This window comes from Uloborus diversus, unplaced genomic scaffold (genome assembly GCF_026930045.1).
Source record: "Uloborus diversus isolate 005 unplaced genomic scaffold, Udiv.v.3.1 scaffold_14, whole genome shotgun sequence".
NCBI classification, from domain to species: domain Eukaryota; kingdom Metazoa; phylum Arthropoda; class Arachnida; order Araneae; family Uloboridae; genus Uloborus; species Uloborus diversus.
Window position 1 is genome coordinate 3272223 of NW_026558098.1, and position 24624 is coordinate 3296846.

Below are 24624 nucleotides of genomic sequence, written 5' to 3' on the forward strand. Positions count from 1 at the left end.
GTATTTACAATATGATGTTTCAGAAATTGAGCTTATGATAATCTGTTCTTCATTTTTTGAGTAATTTTTCCTCCGACGTTGCTGGAAGATGTCGTCTAGGTCAGGAGCTAGAGCTAAAGGAACCGATGGGAGTGATTTTGGCCATCGGGAAAAAGTCGCTTCCCACTATCAAATAAGGTTAACTTATTAATTTCTTTCATTTCAAAGCTACCATTAAGATAAAGTCAATATGTTTCCGTATTTTTATCTTTCTTCGTTATCAATATTAATTTGAACTGATTGTAAATTTTGCATGTAGATACACAAAATCTTCTCTGAAATATAATACGCCCACTGGGTACACTTAAAAAAATAAATAAATTGAGAAGTCGAAATATTAAAATTTGTAATCGTGTTCAACTGCTTTCCGTTTAAAAGTGCACGTGGTAGTGCGTGGAGCACACGATTCACGTAATTTCGCCCTCTCCTTTTGGGAGTAGGAAAAAAAACTGATTGAGTTCTATGAACATGAAAAGCAAAGATAGTTTTAAAACCAGGGTTGGCCGAATGGGTTTTTGAAAAAACCCCATTAGTTAGCCCACTTTTGGGTTTTTAAAAATTTTCTGAGAAGTTTAAAAAAAAAATTAATTAATTTAAATACTTTCACCATTTAAACGTCTTTTTTATTTGTTCTTCACCACAGACAATGAACATAAAATATGAATTTTGAACTTTAATAGTATTTCTTAACTCTTAATGGCATTAAAAAATACTTCAATAATTTTAAATAAATATATTTAATTTTTTTCTTTAACTGGTTAATAAATAACACGAAATATCTTGACTAAGTCCTGTCCCGTTTGATTTTCTCAATATTTGTAGATTGTACAGAGGAAACTACTCCAGCTAAAAGGCTTTCATGTAAATTATTTTCTGCAAACCAACACACAACAAATCTCGAATAAACAAGGTATATTTTTTAGAAATTAACAGGTTTTACAAACGGTCGGACAGAAAACAGAATAGGATGCACAGTATTTTCATTATCTTACGAAAAAGTTTGATATTTCTTACTCAGTACACAGAAATAGAAAAACAGGCAACATAAAATTCAAAGACATCTTGATAAAGCTGGAATTCAGTAAAAAGGGATTTAAACTATTTGAGGTTCTACAGTAGTTTTGCATAACAAAATGAAATACAATAAAGTAAAATGCAAAAAAAAAAAAATAGTTATTAAGAACTAACAATAGATTTTATCACTCGAGAAGTAACTTTGCCTTAACTGTTCGTAATAATAAAAATTGAAGAATCTGAAACTTCACCATTCTTGGGTTTTTTTGTCTTTTATACTTTTCTTCAGAAAATGCTTAATTTTAACTAGTTTTCCAGCTTTTTTTACTCGAAGACAATTTTTGCACTTTGTCCATATACTTATGCTACAATATGCTACAAGTACCCCACATTTTCCGTAAAAAAAGACAAAAGAAAACCCATATTTCTTTTAAAAAACCCAACTTTAGTTGGGTTTTATTTAAAAAAAACCCTGGGTCCATGGGCTTTTTAAAAAAAACCCCGGGTTTTTGCCAACCCTGTTTAAAACGGTTTAAAAGATTGGCTGCTTTAGCTAAAAAACTGTTAAACAGAATTAGAAAATATGCCAGTAGAACTGCAAGAAGCTAAAACAAGACTCTCCCAAATGCAAAATGAGCTTATTTTCAAATTGTTTATGACAGTTGAAGAGAAAAGTAAAAAATAGAGAAGAAGAGTAATTTGCAATCAAACAATTTCAAAAATATTCCTGCTTAGATGGTGTTACAACAAAATTCATTCTGTACTTAAACATCAGAAATATTTTCCTGTGGATGATGATAGCCTCATTCTATAAAATGGGAAAATATAACTTATATCTTGGACTAGGAAAAAGCAAAAATGAAATTTTCTGAAACAAGGTATCAGAAATTTTTGTGTGTCTAAGCGACCGACACAGTTTTAGAAGGAATTTGAAACAAGTGCATATTTTACTGTCTAATTGAAGTGAAAAAAAATAAAAACCCTTGCAGTTGTAGTAACATGATGAAGGTAATATAAAAATTTTAAAATGTCCCCTATAATTGTAGGCAAATAGCACCAATTGTATAAGCCTAGTTAAAAGAACATCAAATTATTTCAATGTTAATGTGCTATTTCTTAAAGAGGTCAATTTTTTTATCATTAAAAATTCTCTGTGAGCTAAGGGAAGTTTAATTTAAAATATTCAATTATTTCTGATGCATATTGCTTTAAAAAAAAAGCGAGATTATCTGTATGTACCCCCATGACTGACATCTGCCTTAATCCTGGCTGTACTCAGTATTTTAAATAAAATAAATGGAAATGCCATTTTTAGTAAAGGGATTATTTAAATGATTTCTCAATTTGTTATAGCTTACTCCATGCACAATTAAATCATTTTATCTTTCATAGTTTAGAAATAATTAAGATGCTTTGTTCTTTGACCCAAAATTCCCTAATCTGACCCTGTGTGAAATAATTTATACAAATATATAAATGTGCTGACCAGCAACAGGCTCTGAGACTAGTCCTAGACAGTTTATTAGGGACTAGTCCTCAATAAAGATCAATGGCTCTCTTAAAGGCTATCTACCCCCTAGCTCATTGCCGCCTCTTCCAGTAAGCTGTTCCAAGTGCCCACAACCCTACAAAAGTAGTAGTTTTTCCTTATTTCCAGTTTAGCCTGAGATTTGAAAAGCTTAAAACAACGACCCCTCGTTCTGCTTTCGGTGCAAAAATTTAATCCATTAACATCATTCATTTTGATAAATTTAATCAACTGAATCATGTCCCCTCTGATCAGGGTTGGCCGGATTGGACCCAATTGGGTTGGACCCAATGGTTTTTTTTTAAAAAACCCATTTAAAAAAACCCATTATTTAGCCCACTTTTGGGTTTTTTAAAATTTTCTGAGAACTTTTTTTAAAAAATAATTAATTTAAATACTTTTACAATTTAAACTTCTTTTTTATTTCTTCTTCACAATAGGCAATGGACATAAAAAATGAATTTTGAACTTTAATAGTATTTCTTAACTCTTAAGGGCATTAAAAAATGCTTCAGAGATTTTAAATAAATATATTTAACTTTTTCCTTCAACTGGTCAATAAGGAACTCAAATTATCTTGACTAAGTCCTGTCACGTCAGATTTTCTCGGTATTTGCAGATTGTACAAAGGATACTACTTTAGCTAAAAGGCTCTCATGTGAATTATTTTCTGCAAACCAACACGTCACAAAACTCGAATAAACAAGGTATATTTTTTAGAAATTAACAGGCTTTACAAATGATCGGACAGAAAACGGAATAGGATGTACAGTATTTTCATTATCTTACGAAAAAGTTTAATATTTCTTACTCTGTACACAGATATAGAAAAACAGGCAACATAAAATTCAAAGAAATGTCTTAATTAAGCTGGAATTCAGTAAAAAGGGATTTAAACTACTTGATGTTCTACAGTAGTTCTGCATAACAAAATGAAATACAACAAAGTAAAATACAAAAAAAAAAAAAAAAATGTCGCAATAAAAAACGAACAAATAAACAATAGATTTTATCACTCAAGAAGTAACTTCGCCTTAACTGTTGGTGATCATGGAAACTAAAAAAATCTGAAACTTCACCATTCTTGAATTTTGTCGTCTTTTATACCCTTCTTCAGAAAACGCTTAATTTTCCAGCTTTTTTTATCAAGAATTTTTGTGCTTTGTCCATATACTTATGCTACAATATGCTACGAGTACCCCACCTTTCCCCTAAAAAAAGACAAAAAACCCCACATTTCTTTTAAAAAACCCAGCTTTAGTTGGGGTTTTTTTGGGTTTTATTTAAAAAAACCCTGGGTCCATGGGCTTTTTTAAAAAAACCCGGGTTTTTGCTTTTGCCAACCCTGCCTCTGATCCTTCTTTGCTCCAGGCTATATCAATTTTAGATCTTTTGCCGAAGAAAGTTCGAACTTGGCAAAATCTTGATTGAAAGTTTTGAAAAATATGCAATTACAAATGATATTTATAAGCTAAATTCAAAAAAAAAAAAAAAAAACTTTGTGCATTTCCTATGGCAGAAGGCAAGGCCTAATACAGGCTGATTTTACTACCGTTTTTTGGTACCTGCACAAAAATCAAGTAATAAAATCAGCAGTTTCATAAAACTAACTTTGAAAACCAGCACAGTCACAAAACAATATTGAAAAATCGAAAGTTTCACAAAAACCCGCATTTTAAAAGATAACTTCTTTTTCTGTTTAAAACACAGTTTACTCACCTAAAATAATATTTAGATTATTATATAGAGATTTATAAGAGCAATTGCTTAGGTAATAAATTTTTCGTAGTTTTTTAACTTTAGTTTTAGCTGTTTTTCACCAAATTGAATTAACGTCAGTTTTGAGGTGTGTTTTTCTGGTGATTTCCTAACTATGCACAGTACAAAGCCTATTGAGCTGAGTTACAATGGTATTTTTCCTACCTCTTAGGTTTTTACCTCCCCCCTCCAAAAAAAAAAAGAAAGAAAGAAAGTGCAAATGTCATTTATTATTATTTCTAACTAATATCTAAGTTGCACTAATTTTCTTTAGCAAAAATTAGAATAGGCTTTTTAAAAGTCACAAGATCAATTTTTACATAAAAAAAAACTTTCACAAACATAGAATATTCATGCAATATAAGTCAACAAAAATAGGGAGTCACAAAAAAAAAAAAAAAAAAAATCTTGGATTGCCCCCTTGAAGGGTCTGGTGCTGCTAAAGTTGGTTCAAAGCAAATCCAGCTGTTTGACAATCAGTGGCGTAGCTAGACCCGACTTTCGGGGGGGGGGGGGTTACTTCTTATATATATATATATATATATATATATATATATATATATATGTATATATATATATAATATATATATACATATATAATATATATATACATATATAATATATATATATATAAATATATATATATATATGTATATATATATATAATATATATATACATATATAATATATATATACATATATAATATATATATATATAAATATATATATATATATATATATACATATATAATATATATATATACATATATAATATATATATATATATATATATATATATATATATATATATATATATATATATATATATATATATATATATATATATATATATATATAATCGCTTGGAATTTTTCCCTTTTCTTTTTTTTTTCTTTCTCTTCTCTCTTCTTTTTCTCTTTTTTTTTTGAGACTAACTTTTCGGGGGGGGGGTTTGTCCCCAAAATCCCCCCCTTAGCTACGCCCCTGTTGACAATGACTCATAGGGATGCCATGATCAGAAATCCCGGGAGGTCACTTGACCTCCAAAAAATTTCTTTATTTGGCCTATTTTGTCTCATGGTTAGGCTACTTTGGGGATGTAGCTGGGACAAAATGTACCTTTAATATCGTATGTTTTATTATTGGGCAAAATTTGGAGTTCCATTTGGCAAATTAGGAATTTCCACCCTCCCAAAAATTAAAGCCTCCCTGATAATTCATATATAATCCTGGGTGTGCATATGAGAGGGAAAGTGGGGGCTCAAGCCCTCCCCCTTAGAAATTAGAACTTGCTTTTAGTACTTTTTTCTTTGAAAAAATGTAACAACATTTCTTCTCTAACCATTAATGAATAAGTTACTGACAATGTCAAATTATAATAACTCTTATCTGTATTAAAATCGGTTTCCAATGGGAAAATATCTGAGCACTCCCCCCCCCCCTAAAATTTTGCATATGGGTGCCCATGTATAGAATTCTAGTTTTCTTATTAGCTTTAATGCTGACATTTTTTGAAATATTCAAGTTTGAACAAATACAGTCGGACCTCCGTATATCGAAGTAAGAAATTGCCGGGAAAAGTTCGATATATAGAAATTTCAATATATAGAAACAATCCTATTTTATCATAAAAATCTTCAAAAACATTAAAACTAAAGCTAATTTTCGTGCATGAAACCCAATTTCTAATTTATACGAGCATGGGATTAAACGAAAGTTAATAACTGAAAAATTAACAGAAATTACATTTTTGTGCCTTCATACATCTTCATTCTTCGGCAGTTTAACTTGATTCGCAACATAAAAGGATTTTACTTTTGACAACGTAATCGAGAAGAAAGTAAAAAAACCAATCTACTTAACCTGAATGATTTTTACTGAAACTAAAAAGACTAGGAATGATAATCAACAGACAAAAAGGATAACTCGAAACTGGTTTTACAGTGTTACTGGTTACAACTAAGATTTGAAATAAACCTGAGGGAATTTAAGAACTCCAGAGAGGAACAACAACCTATCTACACACCCCTCAAACCCAGATTTCTTATGAGTTTCTTAGCAACCTTTAGTAAACATAATTTTCTCCCCTAACCTTCAGTTTTCATGAGACAAACAGTCAAATTGGAAAAAAAAATCTACGAATGTCTGGAATTTTTTTTCGATATATAGAGATTTTTTCGATATATAGAAACAATTTTTCTATGTAATGAACATAGAAATTTGCTGGGATTTTGATATATAGAAAATTTCGATATGTGGAAGTTCGATATATGGAGGCTCGACTGTATTATTAAAATCAAAAAATAAAGCATGAGAGTGTCAAGTCTTGGCACAAAAGTTTGGTTCAAAAAAGACTATCCCCTCAGAAGTTATTAAGCATGATGGGATAATGTAAAAATTTTCTTTTTTCAATACATACTAAAATTGTCAGTTTGCAATGACCACTCGTCTGTGAAATAAAATTTAGAAAAACGTGCGAAAAATGGAATTTTAAAAAAACCTTTAATGCAGTTTTTATTATCCTTAAAAATGCAAGAAACAGTTACCTCAGCTGTCATCGGACAGAAAATTATGAAAAAAAGTTTTAAGACATCTTTTTTGGTTCAAAACGTTGAGTTATCAGGCTTATGCATAATGCCCAATAAAACATAGAGCAACGGAAATCTTTTATTTCATTGTCAATTGTAGAACTGCATTTCAGCTTCAGACAAGGGCGCCCATATGCAAATTTTTAAGGGAAGGGGGGGGGGGAGCTCAAAAATGTTCCCCATGTACATATAAATAATCTCTATGTTCACAAAAATATTTCTGGGAACATGAATTGTTTTGCTGATGATGTCAAAGTTATGGGGACTAGAAAATGAAGAACAAGCAAATCAGCTGCAAGAGGATCTAGATCATATTACGGAGCGAGCTGATAAATGGGGTATGGCTGTTAATGTTGGGAAATGTCAAGTGCTACATTTAGGGCATGGAAATAAGTGTACAAGTTATTATTTGCAAGGTTCAGTCATTAGTCAGGCAGACAAAGTTACTGATCTGGGGGTCTTAGTAAGTCAGGATTTAAAGTTTAGCCATCAGTGCAGCATTGCTAGTAACAAGGCCAATAAGATGCTTGGGTTTATCAATAGATCTATTTCAAACAAATCTAAAGAAGTTCTTCTGCCCTTATATAGAAGTTTGGTAAGACCCCATTTGGAGTATGCTGTTCAGTTTTGGTCTCCTCGTCTTAAGAAAGACATTAATGTATTGGAAAGGGTTCAAAGGCGGGCTACACTACAAGGCTAATGAGTGGACTTTCCCACTTAGATTATGATTCCAGGCTTAGAAGGCTAAAAATGTACAGTCTTGAGCAAAGAAGAGACCGAGGGGACATGATTCAGCTGTTTAAATTTATTAAAACGAAAGATGTTACGGGGCTGAAGTTTGGCACTGAAAACAGGACAAGGGGTCATTGTTTTAAGCTACTTAAATCTCAGGCTAACATGGATATTAGGAAAAATTAATATTTTAGCAGGGTAGTGGAACCTTGGAACAGCTTACCGGAAGAGGTGGTCATGAGCAAGGGGGTGGATAGTTTTAAGAGGGCCATTGATCTTCACTGGGGATTGTAAATGGACTAGGACCAGTCTAGCTGGGCCCAGAGCCTGTTGCTGGTCGTCATTTTTGTATTTGTATCAGATTAGAGACACACACACACTAATTTGACATTTTTAAAATAACTTATTCATGAAAGGTTGGAAAAAGAAATTTTTATAAATTTTTGTAAAGAAAAAAGCACTAAAAGAAAGGAAGTTCTCATTTCTAAGGGGTCTTGAGCCCCCACTTGCCCCCCTATATGGGCGTCCTTGGCTTCAGATGTTTCCTTTCAACGCATTGTTGTGCACATTTATGAGTGTCTTCCGTAATAGTGTGAATCAATTTGTCATTGAAAAATAGTTCAATCGTTCGTGAATATTAGTAGAAGTAAAGTAAGAAAAATAACGTTAAAAAAAAAGTACAAATTTGCCAATTACAGCAGACACGTGTTTCGGCGTTACAGGGAACGCCTTTTTGAATGCAAAAAGTAATGAGCTTATGGATGAAAAGACATCCGACAAAAGCAAACGCTTTTCATCCATAAGCTCATTACTTTTTGCATTGAAAAGGACGTTCCCCGTAATGCCGAAACACGTGTCTGGTGTACTGGAAAATTTGCTTTTTTTAACGTTGTTTTTCTTACTTTACTGTTCGGCACAAATGTATTTATCTTATTGGTAGAAGTGTTGGTTGTTGCTCTCCATTGTATTTGCTTAAATAGGAACAAGGGCACCCATATAGGGGGGCAAGGGGGGAGGCTCAAGCCCACCCCCCTTAGAGAACTTCCTTGCTTTTAGTGCATTTTTCTTTGCAAAAGTGTATAAACATTTCTTTTCCAGCCATTAATGAATTAAGTTATTAAAAATGTTAAATTTAATATATCTAATCTGTACTGAAATCAGTTTCATGAGGAAAATATTCTGCTAAACCATTTGGAAAATTTTTGAGTCCCCCTCTTAAAATTTTGTATATGGGCGCCCTTGAATGGGAAATGGAAATCTTAGTGGGGAGAAGGGTAAATAATGTATTATGCATTAGATGCTCTGAATTAAAGCTTGATGCAATTCAAACTGCGTTTTCTAATGCCCAAACTAGGGTCTAACGTTCCAAAATTTGCGCATTTGCAGCAGGGTTGGCAAAAACCCGGGTTTTTTTTAAAAAGCCCATGGACCCAGGGTTTTTTGGGTTTTTTAAAATAAAACACAAAAAAACCCAACCAAAGTTGGGTTTTTAAAAAGAAATGTGGTTTTTTTTGTCTTTTTTTAGGGAAAATGTGGGGTACTTGTAGCATATTGTAGCGTAAGTATATGGACAAAGTGCAAAGATTATCTTCGGGTAAAAATCTGGAAACCTAGTTAAAATTCAGAGTTTTATGAAGAAAAGTATAAAAGACGAAAAAACCCAAGAATGTTTAAGTTTCAGATTTTTTAATTTTCATGATTACCAACAGTTAAAGCAAAGTTACTTCTCGAGTGATAAAATCTATTGTTCGTTTTTAATTACTACATTTTTTTTTTTTTTGCATTTTACTTTATTGTATTTCATTTTGTTATGCAAAACTACTGTAGAACCTCAAGTAGTTTAAATCCCTTTTGACTGAATTCCAGCTTAATCAAGACATTTCTTTGAATTTTATGTTGCCTGTTTTTCTATTTCTGTGTACACAGTGAGAAATATTAAACTTTTTTGTAAGATAATGAAAATACTGTACATGTTCTGTTTTCTGTCAACTGTTTGAAAAATCTGTTTATTTCTAAAAAATATACCTTGTGTTTATTCGAGATTTGTGATGTGTCAGTTAGCAGAAAATAATTCACATGAAAGTCTTTTAACTGGATTAGTTTCCTCTGTACAATCTACATATATTGAGAAAATCAGACGTGACAGGACTTGGTCAAGATAATTTGAGTTATTTTTTGACCAGTTAAAGAAAAAAGTTAAATACATTTATTTAAAATCTTTGAAGTATTTTTTTAATGCCGTTAAGAGTTAAGAAATACTATTAAAGTTCAAAATTCATTTTTTATATTCATTGTCTGTGGTGAAGAACAAATAAAAAAGAAGTTTAAATTGTGAAAGTATTTAAATTAATTTTTTTAAAAACTTCTCAGAAAATTTAAAAAAACTCAAAAGTGGGCTAAATAATGGGGTTTTTTAAATGGGTTTTTTTCAAAAAAACCCATTGGGTCCAACCCAATTGGGTCCAATTCGGCCAACCCTGATTTGCAGTTCCTGCACAGAGTTTGAGTATTATAAGCAAGGATTTAACTTATGTTTTTCTTATCAATATTTTAAAGAAATATCAAATTTTCTTTCATGCTTTTCAATAGCTTTTACAATTAAAAAAAATCAAATAATAAAAAAATAGTCTTGAATTATTAGAATAAGAAAACAAGTTTACCTCTGTAACTTTGATTGTCCCTTGGCCTAAAGGACTTCATTAGGGCCGTTTCCATGGACCCTTTCGACCCCGGAAGAAACCTGCTTTTCACCGCATTCTAGTTATTAGCGAGTTTTATGTGGAATCTTTCTACTCCTGCTAGCTTCTGGAGTGAAAGCGGTGTTTTTACCCGGAATGCATTACGCGAAACAAGTTCGTCTACCAGCCGCTAAGGATGCTGGGTAAAAACCGCTTTCTGTGCCACAATGGGAAACCTCTTTTTACAAGGAAACGGGGAATTTTTCGATCGTTTTTTTGCGGAGCCAGAGCGGGGATTTACCGGGTCAAAAAGTGCATTATGAACACAGCTTTTGGGAGTGACTCGGAAGCTAGGGGCTTCTTCTTTTTTTTTTTAAACTGATGTTTTGCTTTTATACAAATTGATCAAGTCTAAAAGTAAAAAAAGAACTGTTTTTATAAATGAAAATTTTATGAAAAGTGTAATTTTAATTTAATGAAATTTTGTGAAAGGGCATCTTTTACGATATAGATTTTTGTGATGGGACAAATGCATTTGAATCAACCTCTGGAAGTTGTAACTGAATTGAATATTAAAATTCAAACTATGCAGTTTAATTTATCAGTCATGAAGGAGCAATTATCCTTGTTTGCATGGGAACTGTTTTAACAAAAACAATCTGGTACCATTTTGCAGTAAGTTACCGCCCTAAGCCAGGGCTACAGCAGAAATACATAAAACACACCTCCAGCTCAGTTATTCCATCCAAGGCAAGGACGTCATATGGGGGGGGGGTAAAGAGGGTGCTCAAGGCCCCCCCCCCCCTTTTTTGAGATTAGAACTTCCTTGTTTTACTGCAGCAATTAATGAATAAGTTATTAAATATGTCAAATTTTAATAACCCTAATCTGTACTGAAACAGGTTTCTACGGGGAAAATATCCAGCTAAACAATGGGGGGAAAATCTGAGCAGGGGCGTAGCTAGGGGGGGGGGGGTTTGGGGACAACCCCCCCCCCCCCCCCGAAAAGTTAGTCTCAAAAAAAGAGAAAAAGAAGAGAGAAGAGATAGAAAAAAAAAGAAAAGGAAAAAATTCCAAGCGATTATACATATATTATATATATATATTATATATATATATATTATATATGTATTATATATATATTATATTGTTACAAATTCTGTAAATAGTAATTATTGTAGGAACGTAACCTGTAAATAGTTTCCCGTAATAAATATACAACCCCTTTTTCATATGGCTAAAATATACGACCCCTATTCCCGTTTTGTTTATTGATAAAATTTGATAACGGTCAACGCATTTCGAGAAGCGTGTGGAATATTTGAGAAAATTCTTTTCGGTGTATTTAAGCCGTTAGCGATGGATAAACAGTCAGTTTCGATTGAGATTTTCGAACTGAGTGCATTTTTGCTCTGTTTATAGCGAGGCATTTCGCTGTGTTGTTTTCGTATTTGGAAGTAAATACGTGTGTAAACGGTGAGTTTACGGTGTTGTGTGATAATTGCTTAATTGCTGATGAATAATTTAGCAGTTGTTGAAGATCTTTCCTGTATATAGTGTAAATAAATCTCCTGTGTTTTTATCAAGAACTGTGTCTTCATTTCAAGAAAGTGGAAGTCGCACCGAATCCGTTACAATTTGGCGCCCAACGTGGGGCTACTTCAGGACTTTCTTGCAGTAAGTGTGACTTTGGACATTTTTTCATAAAGACTTTTTAAATTTGGACTTTATTTGTATGGTGATTACTCGCGCAATGGATGAACAATTAAAACAACTGCTTGATGCAATCAACTCTGTGAAGAGTGATATGGCGGCTAATCAAGAACAATTAAAAAGTGACTTGACTGCAAGTTTTACTGCAAATCAAGAACAATTAAAAAATGATATGGCGGCTAATCAAGAACAATTAAAAAGTGATCTGACTGCAAGTATGTTGGCAAATCAAGACCAGTTAAAAAGCGATTTAACGGTGCTGAAAAAGGACTTAACGGTGCTGAAAAAGGACTTAACGTCTAACCAAGAAGAAATTAAAAATGACCTTATTTCGGTAAAGACTGTGATGGAAAATAAATTTAATGACATAGAGCATCGAGTTGATGCAATTGAAGAAAAATTTGATACCGTTGAAAGCCGATTCAATGCTGTAGAAAATAAATTTGAAGATGAAGATAGAAGATTTCATCTACTTAAAGAAGAGATCTTTAAGGACGTGGAAAGGAGATTGGCGACCGCGGAAAGCAGCTCTGTACAGTTTGGCGCTCCCACATCGGTTGCTCGACCGTCCATTAAACTTGCCACATTTGATGGGAAAACTTCGTGGCAGGTTTACAAAACTCAATTCATGATAGTGGCGGAAGCGAACGGATGGGACTCTGCTACCAAGGCCTGTCATCTTGCAGCATCCCTGAGAGGTGACGCAGCGGACATTCTCCAGACCCTTCCGGACAGCCAGCGCCTGGATTTCGCCGCCCTCACATCTGCGTTGGAGCTTCGCTTCGGTGAGAAATGCCAGAAAGCGTTCAGCCGACTCCAGTTGAAGTCCCGTTTCCAGAAAACCGGGGAAACCCTGCAAGAGCTAGCGGCGGACGTCGAGAGACTGTCTCATCTTGCTTTTTGCGACTGTCCTGCGGATGTTCGGGACAACCTGGCACTCAACTACTTCATCGACGGAGTTCGGAATCCTGAGATCCAGAAGGCCCTCCGGATGGCGAATGTAAACGACTTGAAATCCGCTTTGATGTATGCGATGAGATACGAGGCCGCCCAAGAAGCAACCCGTGTGGATCGCCATCTAATCCGGACTCAGGAAGCTGATGAGTCTGATTCCAGGTCGTCCCACCTCGCTGAACTTGAGAGACAACTCGGTGACTTGACAAGACATCTGAGCAGCATAACAGCCCAAAAGAAACAAGAGCAGAAGTGCTGGAAATGCGGTAGTGAAGGACACCTGCGAAGGAGTTGTCCGGCTCGCCAAGCTACGCGAGGGAAGGAAATCACCACCACTAGAGCTCTGCAGATTTCCTCTTCTAGTAGTGGCAGTGATGGACTTTTCATTTACGCACATGTAAATGGGAACCCCTGCAGACTGATTGTCGACACTGGAGCCAATGTGACAATCATTAGGACAGATGTGGCTCGTGAATTTGGATTGAAACTGCTGTGGACCTCGCCACGCGTAAGTCTCCAGACTGTGACAGGTGACAAAATTGAGATTGACGGTAAAGTGGACTTGGAAATAGTGTTTGGGAATGCCACCTACCATCATACGGCATTCGTCGCTAATATCACGGACCCCTTCATTCTCGGATTGGACTTTTTAAAGAAATATGACTTCACTCTCGACTTCAAGACTAATGAGCTGCACTCGATGAGAGAAGACATAGCTGTTTTCCCCGCAGAAAGTGATGTAAAATCCGCTCATCAAATAATAGCCCGAACAGATTTATCGATTCCCTCAAGGTCAGAATCATTAATACCTGGCTCCCTTGAAGAAAGCAATAGTTTTCGATTTGGACTCATTGAATACCCTAACCTAAGCAATAGCCTAAAAGGAGTACTGGTAGCATCTACGCTTGTGGACCTTTCTAAGGATGTAATTCCTGTGAGAGTCGCCAACGTGAGTGAAAGGCCAAGGAATATCCGAAAAGGTGAAGTGTTGGCAACTTGTACTCCAGTAAACTGCATCATTAGAAGAATCAATTCCCCCGAGACTGTGTCTTCTGAGTCCTTGACATCGAAGTTAATTGGGAGTGCGCCATTATCGAAAGATCAAAGAACTGCTGCGGAAGAATTGGTGGACGACTTCAAGCATCTGTTTTCATCTACATCGGAGGATGTTGGCCGTACGAATTTAACGCAGCACAGGATTTACACTGGAGAACACCCCCCTATTAAACAGCATCCGAGACGACTACCGTTCGCCAAGAAGGAAGAGGTTGAGACCCTCCTGAAAGAGATGAAGGAGAATGATGTAATCGAACCCTCATCCAGTCCTTGGGCCTCTCCCATCGTCTTGGTCCGAAAGAAAGATGGCTCCACCAGATTTTGTGTAGATTACCGACGGCTGAATGAAATCACCAAGAAAGACAGTTACCCTCTTCCACGGATAGACGACACCTTGGACACTCTTTCCGGACACAAGTGGTTTTCGACCCTGGACTTGAAGAGCGGCTACTGGCAGGTTGAGATACACCCTGATGACCGGGAGAAGACAGCGTTTACAACTGGACAAGGCTTATGGCAGTTCAAAGTGATGCCCTTCGGCCTCTGCAATGCACCAGCTACGTTCGAGCGTCTTATGGAGACAGTGTTAAGAGGACTCTCTTACGAATCCTGTCTGGTCTACTTAGACGATATCATCATCGTGGGACGCAGCTTCGAAGAACATCTGGCAAATCTTAGGAAGGTGCTGCAAAAGCTTAAGGAAGCCAATCTGAAGTTGAGTCCGTCCAAATGTAATTTGTTCCGCCGGGAAGTGAACTATCTTGGTCACATCATCTCTTCTGAGGGTGTGCAAACCGATCCAGAGAAGGTATCTGCGGTCAAGAGTTGGAGTCGTCCCGAAAACATCCATCAGCTGCGAAGTTTCCTGGGGCTCTGCACGTACTATAGGAAGTTTGTGAAGGGTTTTTCCAACATTGCACGACCTTTGCATAAGCTGACGGAGAGCAAGCAAAAGTTTGAATGGTCCAAAGAATGCGAAGATGCATTTCTACGACTGAAGGAGGCTTTAACATCAACGCCTATCCTCGCCTATCCTCAGCCTGAAAAATCCTTCATCCTGGACACTGATGCGAGCAACGAGGGCATCGGAGCTGTTTTATCCCAAGAAATTGACGGAAATGAACATGTCATCGCTTACTGGAGCAAATGCTTATCAAAGTCGGAGCGAAATTACTGCGTCACCAGAAAGGAGTTACTGGCCATAGTGAAAGCTGTAGAACACTTCCATCATTACCTCTACGGCCGAAAATTTCTGCTACGGACAGATCATGCCTCGTTAACTTGGCTTTTGAACTTCAGGAATCCAGAAGGCCAGATAGCCAGGTGGATACAGCGGCTCCAGGAATATGACATGGAGATCAAGCACCGAAAAGGGTTATCTCACGGGAATGCTGACGCTTTATCAAGGAGACCCTGTCCTGAGAACTGCCACTATTGTTCCCGAATCGAGAAACAGTATGGAACGACTAGCCCTACCGCCTATCAGGTGACAGTGACTCCAACATCATCAGAACCTGATCCATGGAGTGATGACCAAGTTCGAAAAGATCAACTTGAAGACCCCGACATAAAACCAATTTTAGAGTTCATGGAAAGTGACAGTCGACGCCCTAGCTGGCAGGACGTTTCCATCTTCAGTCCTGCAACAAAAAGATACTGGGCTTTATGGAACTCACTCCATTTACGGAACGGCGTGCTACACCGGAAATGGGAATCTGACGACGGCAAGACATCTAGGTGGCAGTTACTACTTCCTCGATCCAGAATTTCAGATGTTCTGAAAGAAATACATAGTAGTGCGACTGGAGGACATTTTGGTGTCTTGAAAACTCTCAATAAAGTTCGGGAGCGCTTCTTCTGGAGCAAGGCGAAGGATGACGTGGAGAAGTGGTGCCATTCTTGTGACGCCTGTGCTGCTCGTAAAGGACCGAAGAAGAGAAGCAGAGGGAAGCTACATCTGTACAACGTTGGAGCTCCTTTCGAACGAATTGGGATCGACATCCTGGGTCCTCTACCAAGAACTGCTGATGGGAACAAATACATTCTTGTTTCCATCGACTACTTCACCAAATGGCCGGAAGCATATCCCATTCCAGATCAAGAGGCTACTACCGTAGCGGAGACTCTAGTTCAACATTGGATCTCGAGATATGGAACACCTTTGCAGATTCATTCCGATCAAGGGAGGAATTTCATCTCTGCTGTGTTTAAGGGCCTATGTCAAATTTTCGGAATTGAGAAAACTAGGACAACACCACTACACCCACAATCGGACGGCATGGTGGAGAGATTTAACCGCACAATCCTGAATAATCTCTCACTTATGGTATCCAGAAATCAACAGGATTGGGACAAGAAGCTACCTTTGTTCCTGCTGGCCTACCGCAGTGCTGTCCACGAGACTACCGGATTTGCCCCATCTCAGATGCTCTTCGGACGAGAGCTTCGGCTACCTTGTGATCTCGTCTTCGGTCGTCCTCCGGATGCGCCTTCATCGCCTGAGGAGTACATCCAGGATCTCCAGGCCCGGTTGGAAGACGTTCATAACTTCGCACGAGAGCGAATCAACATCGCGGCGGAGAAGATGAAGACCCGATACGACACAAGATCTACTGGACATGAATTCAACGAAGGCGACAAGGTTTGGTTATGGAATCCCATCCGACGGAAAGGTCTTTCACCCAAATTGCAGTCGCATTGGGATGGACCCTACAAAGTCGTTAACCGACTGAATGACGTCGTAGTGAGGATCCAAAAATCACCTAATGCAAAACCTAGGGTTGTACATTATGATCGGTTAGCCCCATACTATGGCCATAGTTCATGAGTATTACGTAAACAACCATGGTTGATAACATAAAAGTTGTAGATAATTTTTGCTTTTAATGTTTAGTAATATTTCTTGTTATTATTGTGTTTTCTGTATCTGTTAGTTATTAATTAATGTGTATATTTGTAAACTTGTGATAGAAGTTTGGCACCCTTTCTGGGGATTGTACTGCCCGGGACGTGCAGTCCTTAGGAAGGGGGCAATGTTACAAATTCTGTAAATAGTAATTATTGTAGGAACGTAACCTGTAAATAGTTTCCCGTAATGAATATACAACCCCTTTTTCATATGGCTAAAATATACGACCCCTATTCCCGTTTTGTTTATTGATAAAATTTGATAACGGTCAACGCATTTCGAGAAGCGTGTGGAATATTTGAGAAAATTCTTTTCGGTGTATTTAAGCCGTTAGCGATGGATAAACAGTCAGTTTCGATTGAGATTTTCGAACTGAGTGCATTTTTGCTCTGTTTATAGCGAGGCATTTCGCTGTGTTGTTTTCGTATTTGGAAGTAAATACGTGTGTAAACGGTGAGTTTACGGTGTTGTGTGAAAATTGCTTAATTGCTGATGAATAATTTAGCAGTTGTTGAAGATCTTTCCTGTATATAGTGTAAATAAATCTCCTGTGTTTTTATCAAGAACTGTGTCTTCATTTCAAGAAAGTGGAAGTCGCACCGAATCCGTTACAATATATATACATATATATATTGTATATATATTATATATATATATATATATATAAAAGAAGTAATCCCCCCCCCCCCCCCCGAAAGTCGGGTCTAGCTACGCCACTGAATCTGAGCCTCCCCCCCCCCATAAAAATTTTGTATATGGGCGCCCTTGATCCAAGGACTGCAGTTTCGTGCTTTTTAGCACTCTTCAGCCAGGATTTCTGCCGTCGCCCTGGCTTAGGGTGGTAACTTACTGCAAAATACTTAGCTTTGCCTACAATCTTTAAACTGCACCATTGCTACAGTTGCTCGTCTGGTGTGCCAATTCCACATTAGCTACCAGTTTGGTTCTCTAGGCTTCCTTAAGAAGTATTCCGCCTCCAGCTCAGTTACATCCTATCCCGAACTGACGAGTGCTAAAAAGCACGAAACTGTTGTCCTCGGATGGAATAACTGAGCTGGTGGTGTATTTTATGTGAATCTGGTGCTATTTTTTATTAGGAATTTATTATTTAAAAACTTTTAAATTCGGTGCAAAGATGCGAAGCATTTTCTGAAAATATTCATCAGTTTTGCCGAAGAATGCTGTTGTTATGCTTGCATTGCAGAACGGAGAATGTTTTAACTGCATAACTTGTTTACTTCTGAAATTTTCTACGATTTGCAGATAATTGCAATCTAGAGATCAGTGGTTGATAGGCATTCTACTGCATGTCCCTATCTGCCATTGACTGAGTGCTGAGAATAGTTGAGCAATCACAATTGCTTATTGTTCTCACTTAATTGTTTTGGCGTGCTATCATTTTATTTTCCCATCACCGTCGACTGGCTCCTCACGAGGCTGCTCCTCTAGCAAAAACCATCTCCAGGTTGCATCCATGTCCTACACACATGCGCATACATACACGCACGTACACACACACAAACACATACACGCACATACATACGCCTTCACAATCATGCACAAACACATACACACATACATAAGCCTACACACACATACACACATGCATACATACAGACACCTACACACACCTACCCACATACTCATGCCTGAACACAGACACAAACACATATATTCAGTAAATTACCGCCCATTAGCCAGGGCTAAAGCAGAAATACGTGAATGGCGATGTACTAGCTGCCGGTGTATTTCACAAACACATATGCCTACATGCACATACACATTCCCCTCCCCCTACCACAAACACTCATACACACAACTACCCACACACTCATACCTGCACACAAACACAAACACATATGCCTACACACATACACATTACACATACCCCCTACACATATACACACACTCATACACACAATTACTCACACACTCATTCCTGCACACAGACACAAGCACATATGCCAACACACACATACCCCCCTCCCACACACACACCTACACACATACACATCCCCCCACACACACACCTACACTCATACACACAAATACCTACACACTCATGCCTGCACACAGACACATACACATTACACATACCCCTTACACACATACCCCCCACACACAAAAACACACGCCTACATATACACACACAGTCGTGATTGCGAAAAACATAATTTGAATTGTGCATACATACACACACCTGCACACACACACACACTCATGCCTGCACACAGACGCCAACACACACAAACACATACATACACACACGCATACATACAGACACCTACACATACACACAACTACCCACACACTTATGCCAGCACATACACACAAACACACATGCTTACACACACATACACATACCCCCTGCACACAACCCCCCCCCCCCCCCCCCACACAAACACACACGCCTACACACACACAGTCGTGATTGCGAAAAACATAATTTGAATTCCAGATGTCAAAACTCAAATTAATTTTTTATGTTTTTTCCTTTCATTCAGTTCCCAGAATAAAAGCAGGCTGAAGACGACTCTCTTCCTCCATGTGCTACTCTTTGTTTTCGAGCTGGCGAAGTTGTCCCCCAAGATACTGGCCTACTTCGATGTGTCCCTCAAGCAGTACATCAACATCACCCTCCCTCAGCCAGCCCTGTGGGAGTGGGCGTGGCTAGCGAGCATCGTGTTTGCCCTACCCGCCCTGCATGCAGTCCAGAAGAACAGCATCACCTTCATGAAGGTCAGTAGAACTTATTACGTGCTAACGTTACCCGCACGGCTTTGCCCGTACAGTAGAAGACCGTTATAACGCACACCTTGGGACCAGAGCTTTTGCGTTATACAGGAGTTTGCGTTATATAGATCATTTCACAAATTTTGAAACACATATTCAGAATATATCTATCAGGAGTGATTGTGAGTTCATCAAAAAGTACCTGAAAGTTTCAAAGCGAGAACGGGGGGGGGGGGGGGGTAATCTTTGGCCCCTATTACTTAAGTGCACTTATGCCATTGTATTAAATAGTTCAATATTCAGAGTCAAAATAGTGTGTGTACATTTGATTAAAATTTTAATGGGTTACATACAAAATTATCTTGACATTTGTCCATCTTAAGGGATAGGTGTCCATCTTAAGGCTCTTGCAGGTATATTTGATGAGTATTATATAATTTTTAAAAAATTGCGGAGGTAGGGAGATAAAAGCATGACAAAAAAAACATAATTCCGGTATTTTCGGACATAAAAATACCGGAAATACGTCCGAAAATGCCGGAAATTCGGTAAAATACTGGAACACAATCACCCCTGATCTATACATTACCACTTCAGAATGAGTTTTATCTGCAATGAGTATTAAAGCACCAATACTACAATTTGTTGATCACAAATATGTTTCACAATCAAACGAAAGTGCATTCATTATCCTGCACTTCTGCTAGCTTCATGGTTTGCAAAACAGCTGCATTTTCAAGAGCCTTCTGGTATTTTCTGTTTACTATGAGTACTCATTTTCAATGTTAAAGCTTTGAAATGAGATGGAAAGATGAAAAACTTGTTTCAAAATTTAATTTGCCTTACAATTTTTATGCTTGCAAAGCAAAACAAAAGGAGATTTTTTAAACTTCAAAACCTATTGTTTACTTCTGGAAAGTTGTGCGTTTTATAGAGAATTGCGTTATATAGGTCGGCGTTATAACGGTCTCCTACTGTAGTAGAAAATCAAAAGGTCATTTGGTTTGCCTGTATATTTACAAATGACGTATGATGGAATTTCTCGCCAATTTGCTAAATTCATTTGCTCGCCCATGTTAGGGTTCCACGTTATGATAATTTGGTAATTCACTCGTCCACGTTATGATAATTTGCTCGGTAAAATGATCTTAAAGTTGGAATAGAAAAAGAACAAAATCGAATTTTCAAAAAATCGCTTCTAGGTGCACACACCCATCCTACAAACTAATTCTGTGCCAAATTTCCTGAAAATCGGTCAAACGGTTTAGGGGCTATGCACCTCACAGACATCCAGACAAACTGAGCTTTATTATTAGTCAAAATTGATCAAAAATTTGTCAATGCATTTCAATAACTATTGTAATATTAAACCAAAAGTATTTTTCATACATTTTTTTTTCTACAATTTCATTAGAACTATGCATGCCATAAAAATTCATCATACTCATCATGTATTCTCAAAAAGGAATAAAAGTCATCACAAACTCACTACGGTCGCAGTCTAATGTTCTAACAAACTGTAATAAAATATCTAAGTTTGTTTTGGGAGCACTTGAGGTGTTGCCTCCCACCTCCCTGTCATCTCATTAGTAGGCAAGAGAAATAGCATTGTGTTTGGGCAGATTATACCACAGAAACTTTTGGAGAAATTAATTAAGAAGAATTTAAGTCTCTTTTTAGTGAATGGCAATTCTTGAAGGAAAAGGGAGGCTTGGTAAAATTGAGAGGTGCCATCGCAGTCGGGGGGAATGGGCACCCCTAGTTACATCATCTGCATTAGGGTGTGTCTTTTAATGCACTTTTTAAAAAAGTTTTGAATTTCTTATGGGGCACCCCTTAAATTGCTTCCTTTTGATGAAAAAATACACACATAAAAGTTTCATAGAATTTGATCATAATTTAGGGGGTGCTACCATGACTAAAATTACAGTCATTGTGAAAAAAAGTGTAAAAATAAACTTGTCATATATCTTGTCATATTTTTAACCAACATGAAATTACGTTGGTTGGGTTTAACATAACACAAATACCTATTTCTTATATATACAAGAAAATAATAAGCATTTCATGGTTGTCATTTTATGTAATAATGTCAGAAAACATCTGAAAGTTCGGTAATGCCATTCATATCACTTTCGGTCTTTTACATTCAGCAATATTGTAATTTTTCTCTTTGTTACTTCCATGTGACAATACAAACTTTTCACTGATTGCTACTTACTATCCAGACTAAAAAAAATAAATTTAAAAAAAAAATAAAAAGAGAGAGAGTTGTCAAATTTTGCAGCAGTGGTAGCACCCTCTAAATATTATTCAATTTTTAATTTTCAGGTATGATAATTTTTTTTTCATTCAAAGGAACAAAATGAGAGGGTGCCTCATGAAAAAATAACACTTTTAAAAATAAGACGCACCCTAATCTGCATATTAAGAAATGCAACAGAGAAATGCTATTAGACATCTTGAAAAGAAAATATTAAGGGGGGGAAATATCAAGTAACCCTCCTTCCTCTTCTTATCTAGCCTTTATTCCATCTCCCACCCCAGCTGTTCTTCAATAATTACCATAGATATTGCAATACATGACGGTGGCTTACGCTTCATACCAAACGAAACGTCTTCAATTTGGACTTTCGGCGTTTCATTAAACATCCCCCTAAATTTAACGAAAGTGGGTTTTTCTGAAAATATAGGAGTTCTGGTGTTTTCGAAGATGAAGATACCAGAAATCAAGATGAAAATATCGGAAATCCGGTAAAATACCGGAACACAATCACCATTGTATTATGTACTATTTATTTAAGACTTTTTTTAAATGTTTTATAATGAAATAATTCTTGATTCATATATAAAGTTGTTAAACTAGTTTTTTGTCTGGTTAATGCTATACGACAAATTCAAGATTTTTTATTATAGTACAATAAAAACTGGGCCTAAAACAGGACAAGAAAAATCTTTAAAATTTTACATGCTCTACCTGGCATGTTTGTCTAAAAGATACATGCCCCGTCTTCCTCCAGTATATCAATAACAGCATTTGACTTTGTCGCACAACATTAATCAGACGAATTATTTTTATATAAATCATTTTAAAAAATAGTTTGAATAGTACATAATAAACAGTCGTTAAATTTAACAAAATTTAAATTATATAATGGGAAGAATCGCTTCCACGCAAACCGGAAACGGCAAATCATCTTAGCAGTAGGGCTTGAAATAAATTTTGAGCTCTAAGTAAAGATATGGTAATTTTTCAATAAAATACAAAATAATAAAAAGTTTTAGGAAAAAATATTTGATCAAAAAAAATGACATACCCGGCCGGGCATGTAAGTGTAAAAGATTCATGCCTGATCAGAATTTTTACATGCCTCGGGCATATCGGGCAGTATAATTTTCGAGCCCTGGCCTAAAAATTTTTTTCTGGACATTTTGAGACAAACATGCCGGGCAGGACATGTAAAATTTTAAAGATTTTTCTAGCCCTGCTTCTCATTAGGTTTTAATCTTTCTTTTTCAACAATACAGTCGTCCCTCGCTACTTCGCGCTTCAACTTTCGCGGTTTCACTACATCGCGTTTTTTTTTTTTCAAATATGGTAATAAGCGTAAGCCTTTTTTATGCACTTGTATAAACTTTTTCCCACAAAAGAATAACAAAGTATGTCTTTCAAGTAAGGTAAGCTCTTCTGAGGGGCTGTAGTTGTACTAGTTTGAGGGAGTGGAGGTATAAACTCGCCGAAGAAAGTGTGGCGAATCACTATTTCATTTTAACCGTTAAACACTATAATTGGAAAGTATATATCACTAGAGGATAAATAAATCTGTAAATGGTGCTCAACAGTGTACTAGCTTTTTAAGTTGTATGCACAATACCTTTAATGAGGATAAATGTAGAAGAACGGGGGCACATATGGTCACTAACTGGCAATTAATTCTTCATCGAACAAGTTAAGCTATATTCATAGATTAATAGTAGTGTAAGAAATGCATGTGTGTAAGTAGTTTTATTTCCCAGTAATATAACTATGTGCTATCTATTACGTCTAATATATCTCATTTTCTCATATTTTGTGTAATATATTAAGTAATGCAAATGTAATGGTGGCTAAGGGTGCTGTTTCATGTCCAGAGGGCTCAAACTACGTTAAAAACCTATTCAAATTGTCCTAAGTAAGTTTATGCGCTTTAGTTAGGAAAATATTCGGTTTATAAATACAGAATCCTACTTCGCGGAAATTCAGTTATCGCAGTAAAGCCTGGAACGAATTAACCGCGATAAACGAGGGTTGACAGTATTGCTTTTTGATAACACTATATTTTCCCCAAAGGTGTACCTGGGCGGTATCTTTGCCACCGCCATCTTGCCCCTGGCTTTCGCCATCGCTTACCACTCCGGAGAACTGAGCTCGTACATCAAGTCCGAGGAGTCCAAGGTCGAGAGATTCTTCGGAGTGCCCGTCGTCCTGGTGACGGCTGGATTCGTGGGCTTCGCCTTCCTGGTCCATTCCCTGTCCCTGGTCTTCGCCAAGAACTTGATGGACGCCTGGGCGCCCAAGAAGGGCAAGAAGAAGTCTTAAGGTGGACGAGTCTTTCAAGACAAAATGTACAAATCGTTCCCAATAAAAGTATATTTTTGTTAGTTTCCGGTTGCTGTCGTAAAATAACTTCACACAATTCAAATGAATTATGGGAGGTGATGAAGTCTCTGGCCAATGGCTTTCGATAGAGGTGAAGCAAAGACTAGTCCGATGACACACCTGCCTGTGCAAAACCGAAATGTTGTACCTCTTGGGCTAACTTTTTTAATTCCAAGGTGACATATCCAAGCTCTAGGACTACGAATGGACCTTGCCTCCGTTGTAGCAATAGTTTCCTTCCTTACTTGTATGTTATTAGTTGGCACATTTGCGTTAAAACCGAT

The 24624-nt window shown here is 36.8% G+C and overlaps 1 protein-coding gene across 2 annotated transcripts in view; it reads left to right on the forward strand.

The window, feature by feature from the left end:
* Positions 1 to 24342, forward strand: part of LOC129232779 (protein jagunal-like) — a 36289-nt gene extending 11947 nt beyond the window's left edge. The window contains exons 1-3 of one of the 2 annotated variants that reach the window (XM_054866881.1): positions 7 to 177; positions 19473 to 19707; positions 24032 to 24342. In XM_054866881.1, coding sequence (XP_054722856.1) covers positions 89 to 177; positions 19473 to 19707; positions 24032 to 24280 — 573 coding nt within the window. In that variant the 5' untranslated portion in view covers positions 7 to 88 and the 3' untranslated portion in view covers positions 24281 to 24342. Of the gene's footprint in view, positions 1 to 6; positions 178 to 19472; positions 19708 to 24031 lie in introns of those variants that run through there. The other variant, XM_054866882.1, reaches the window with a different exon arrangement.
* Positions 24343 to 24624: the final 282 nt, after the last annotated feature.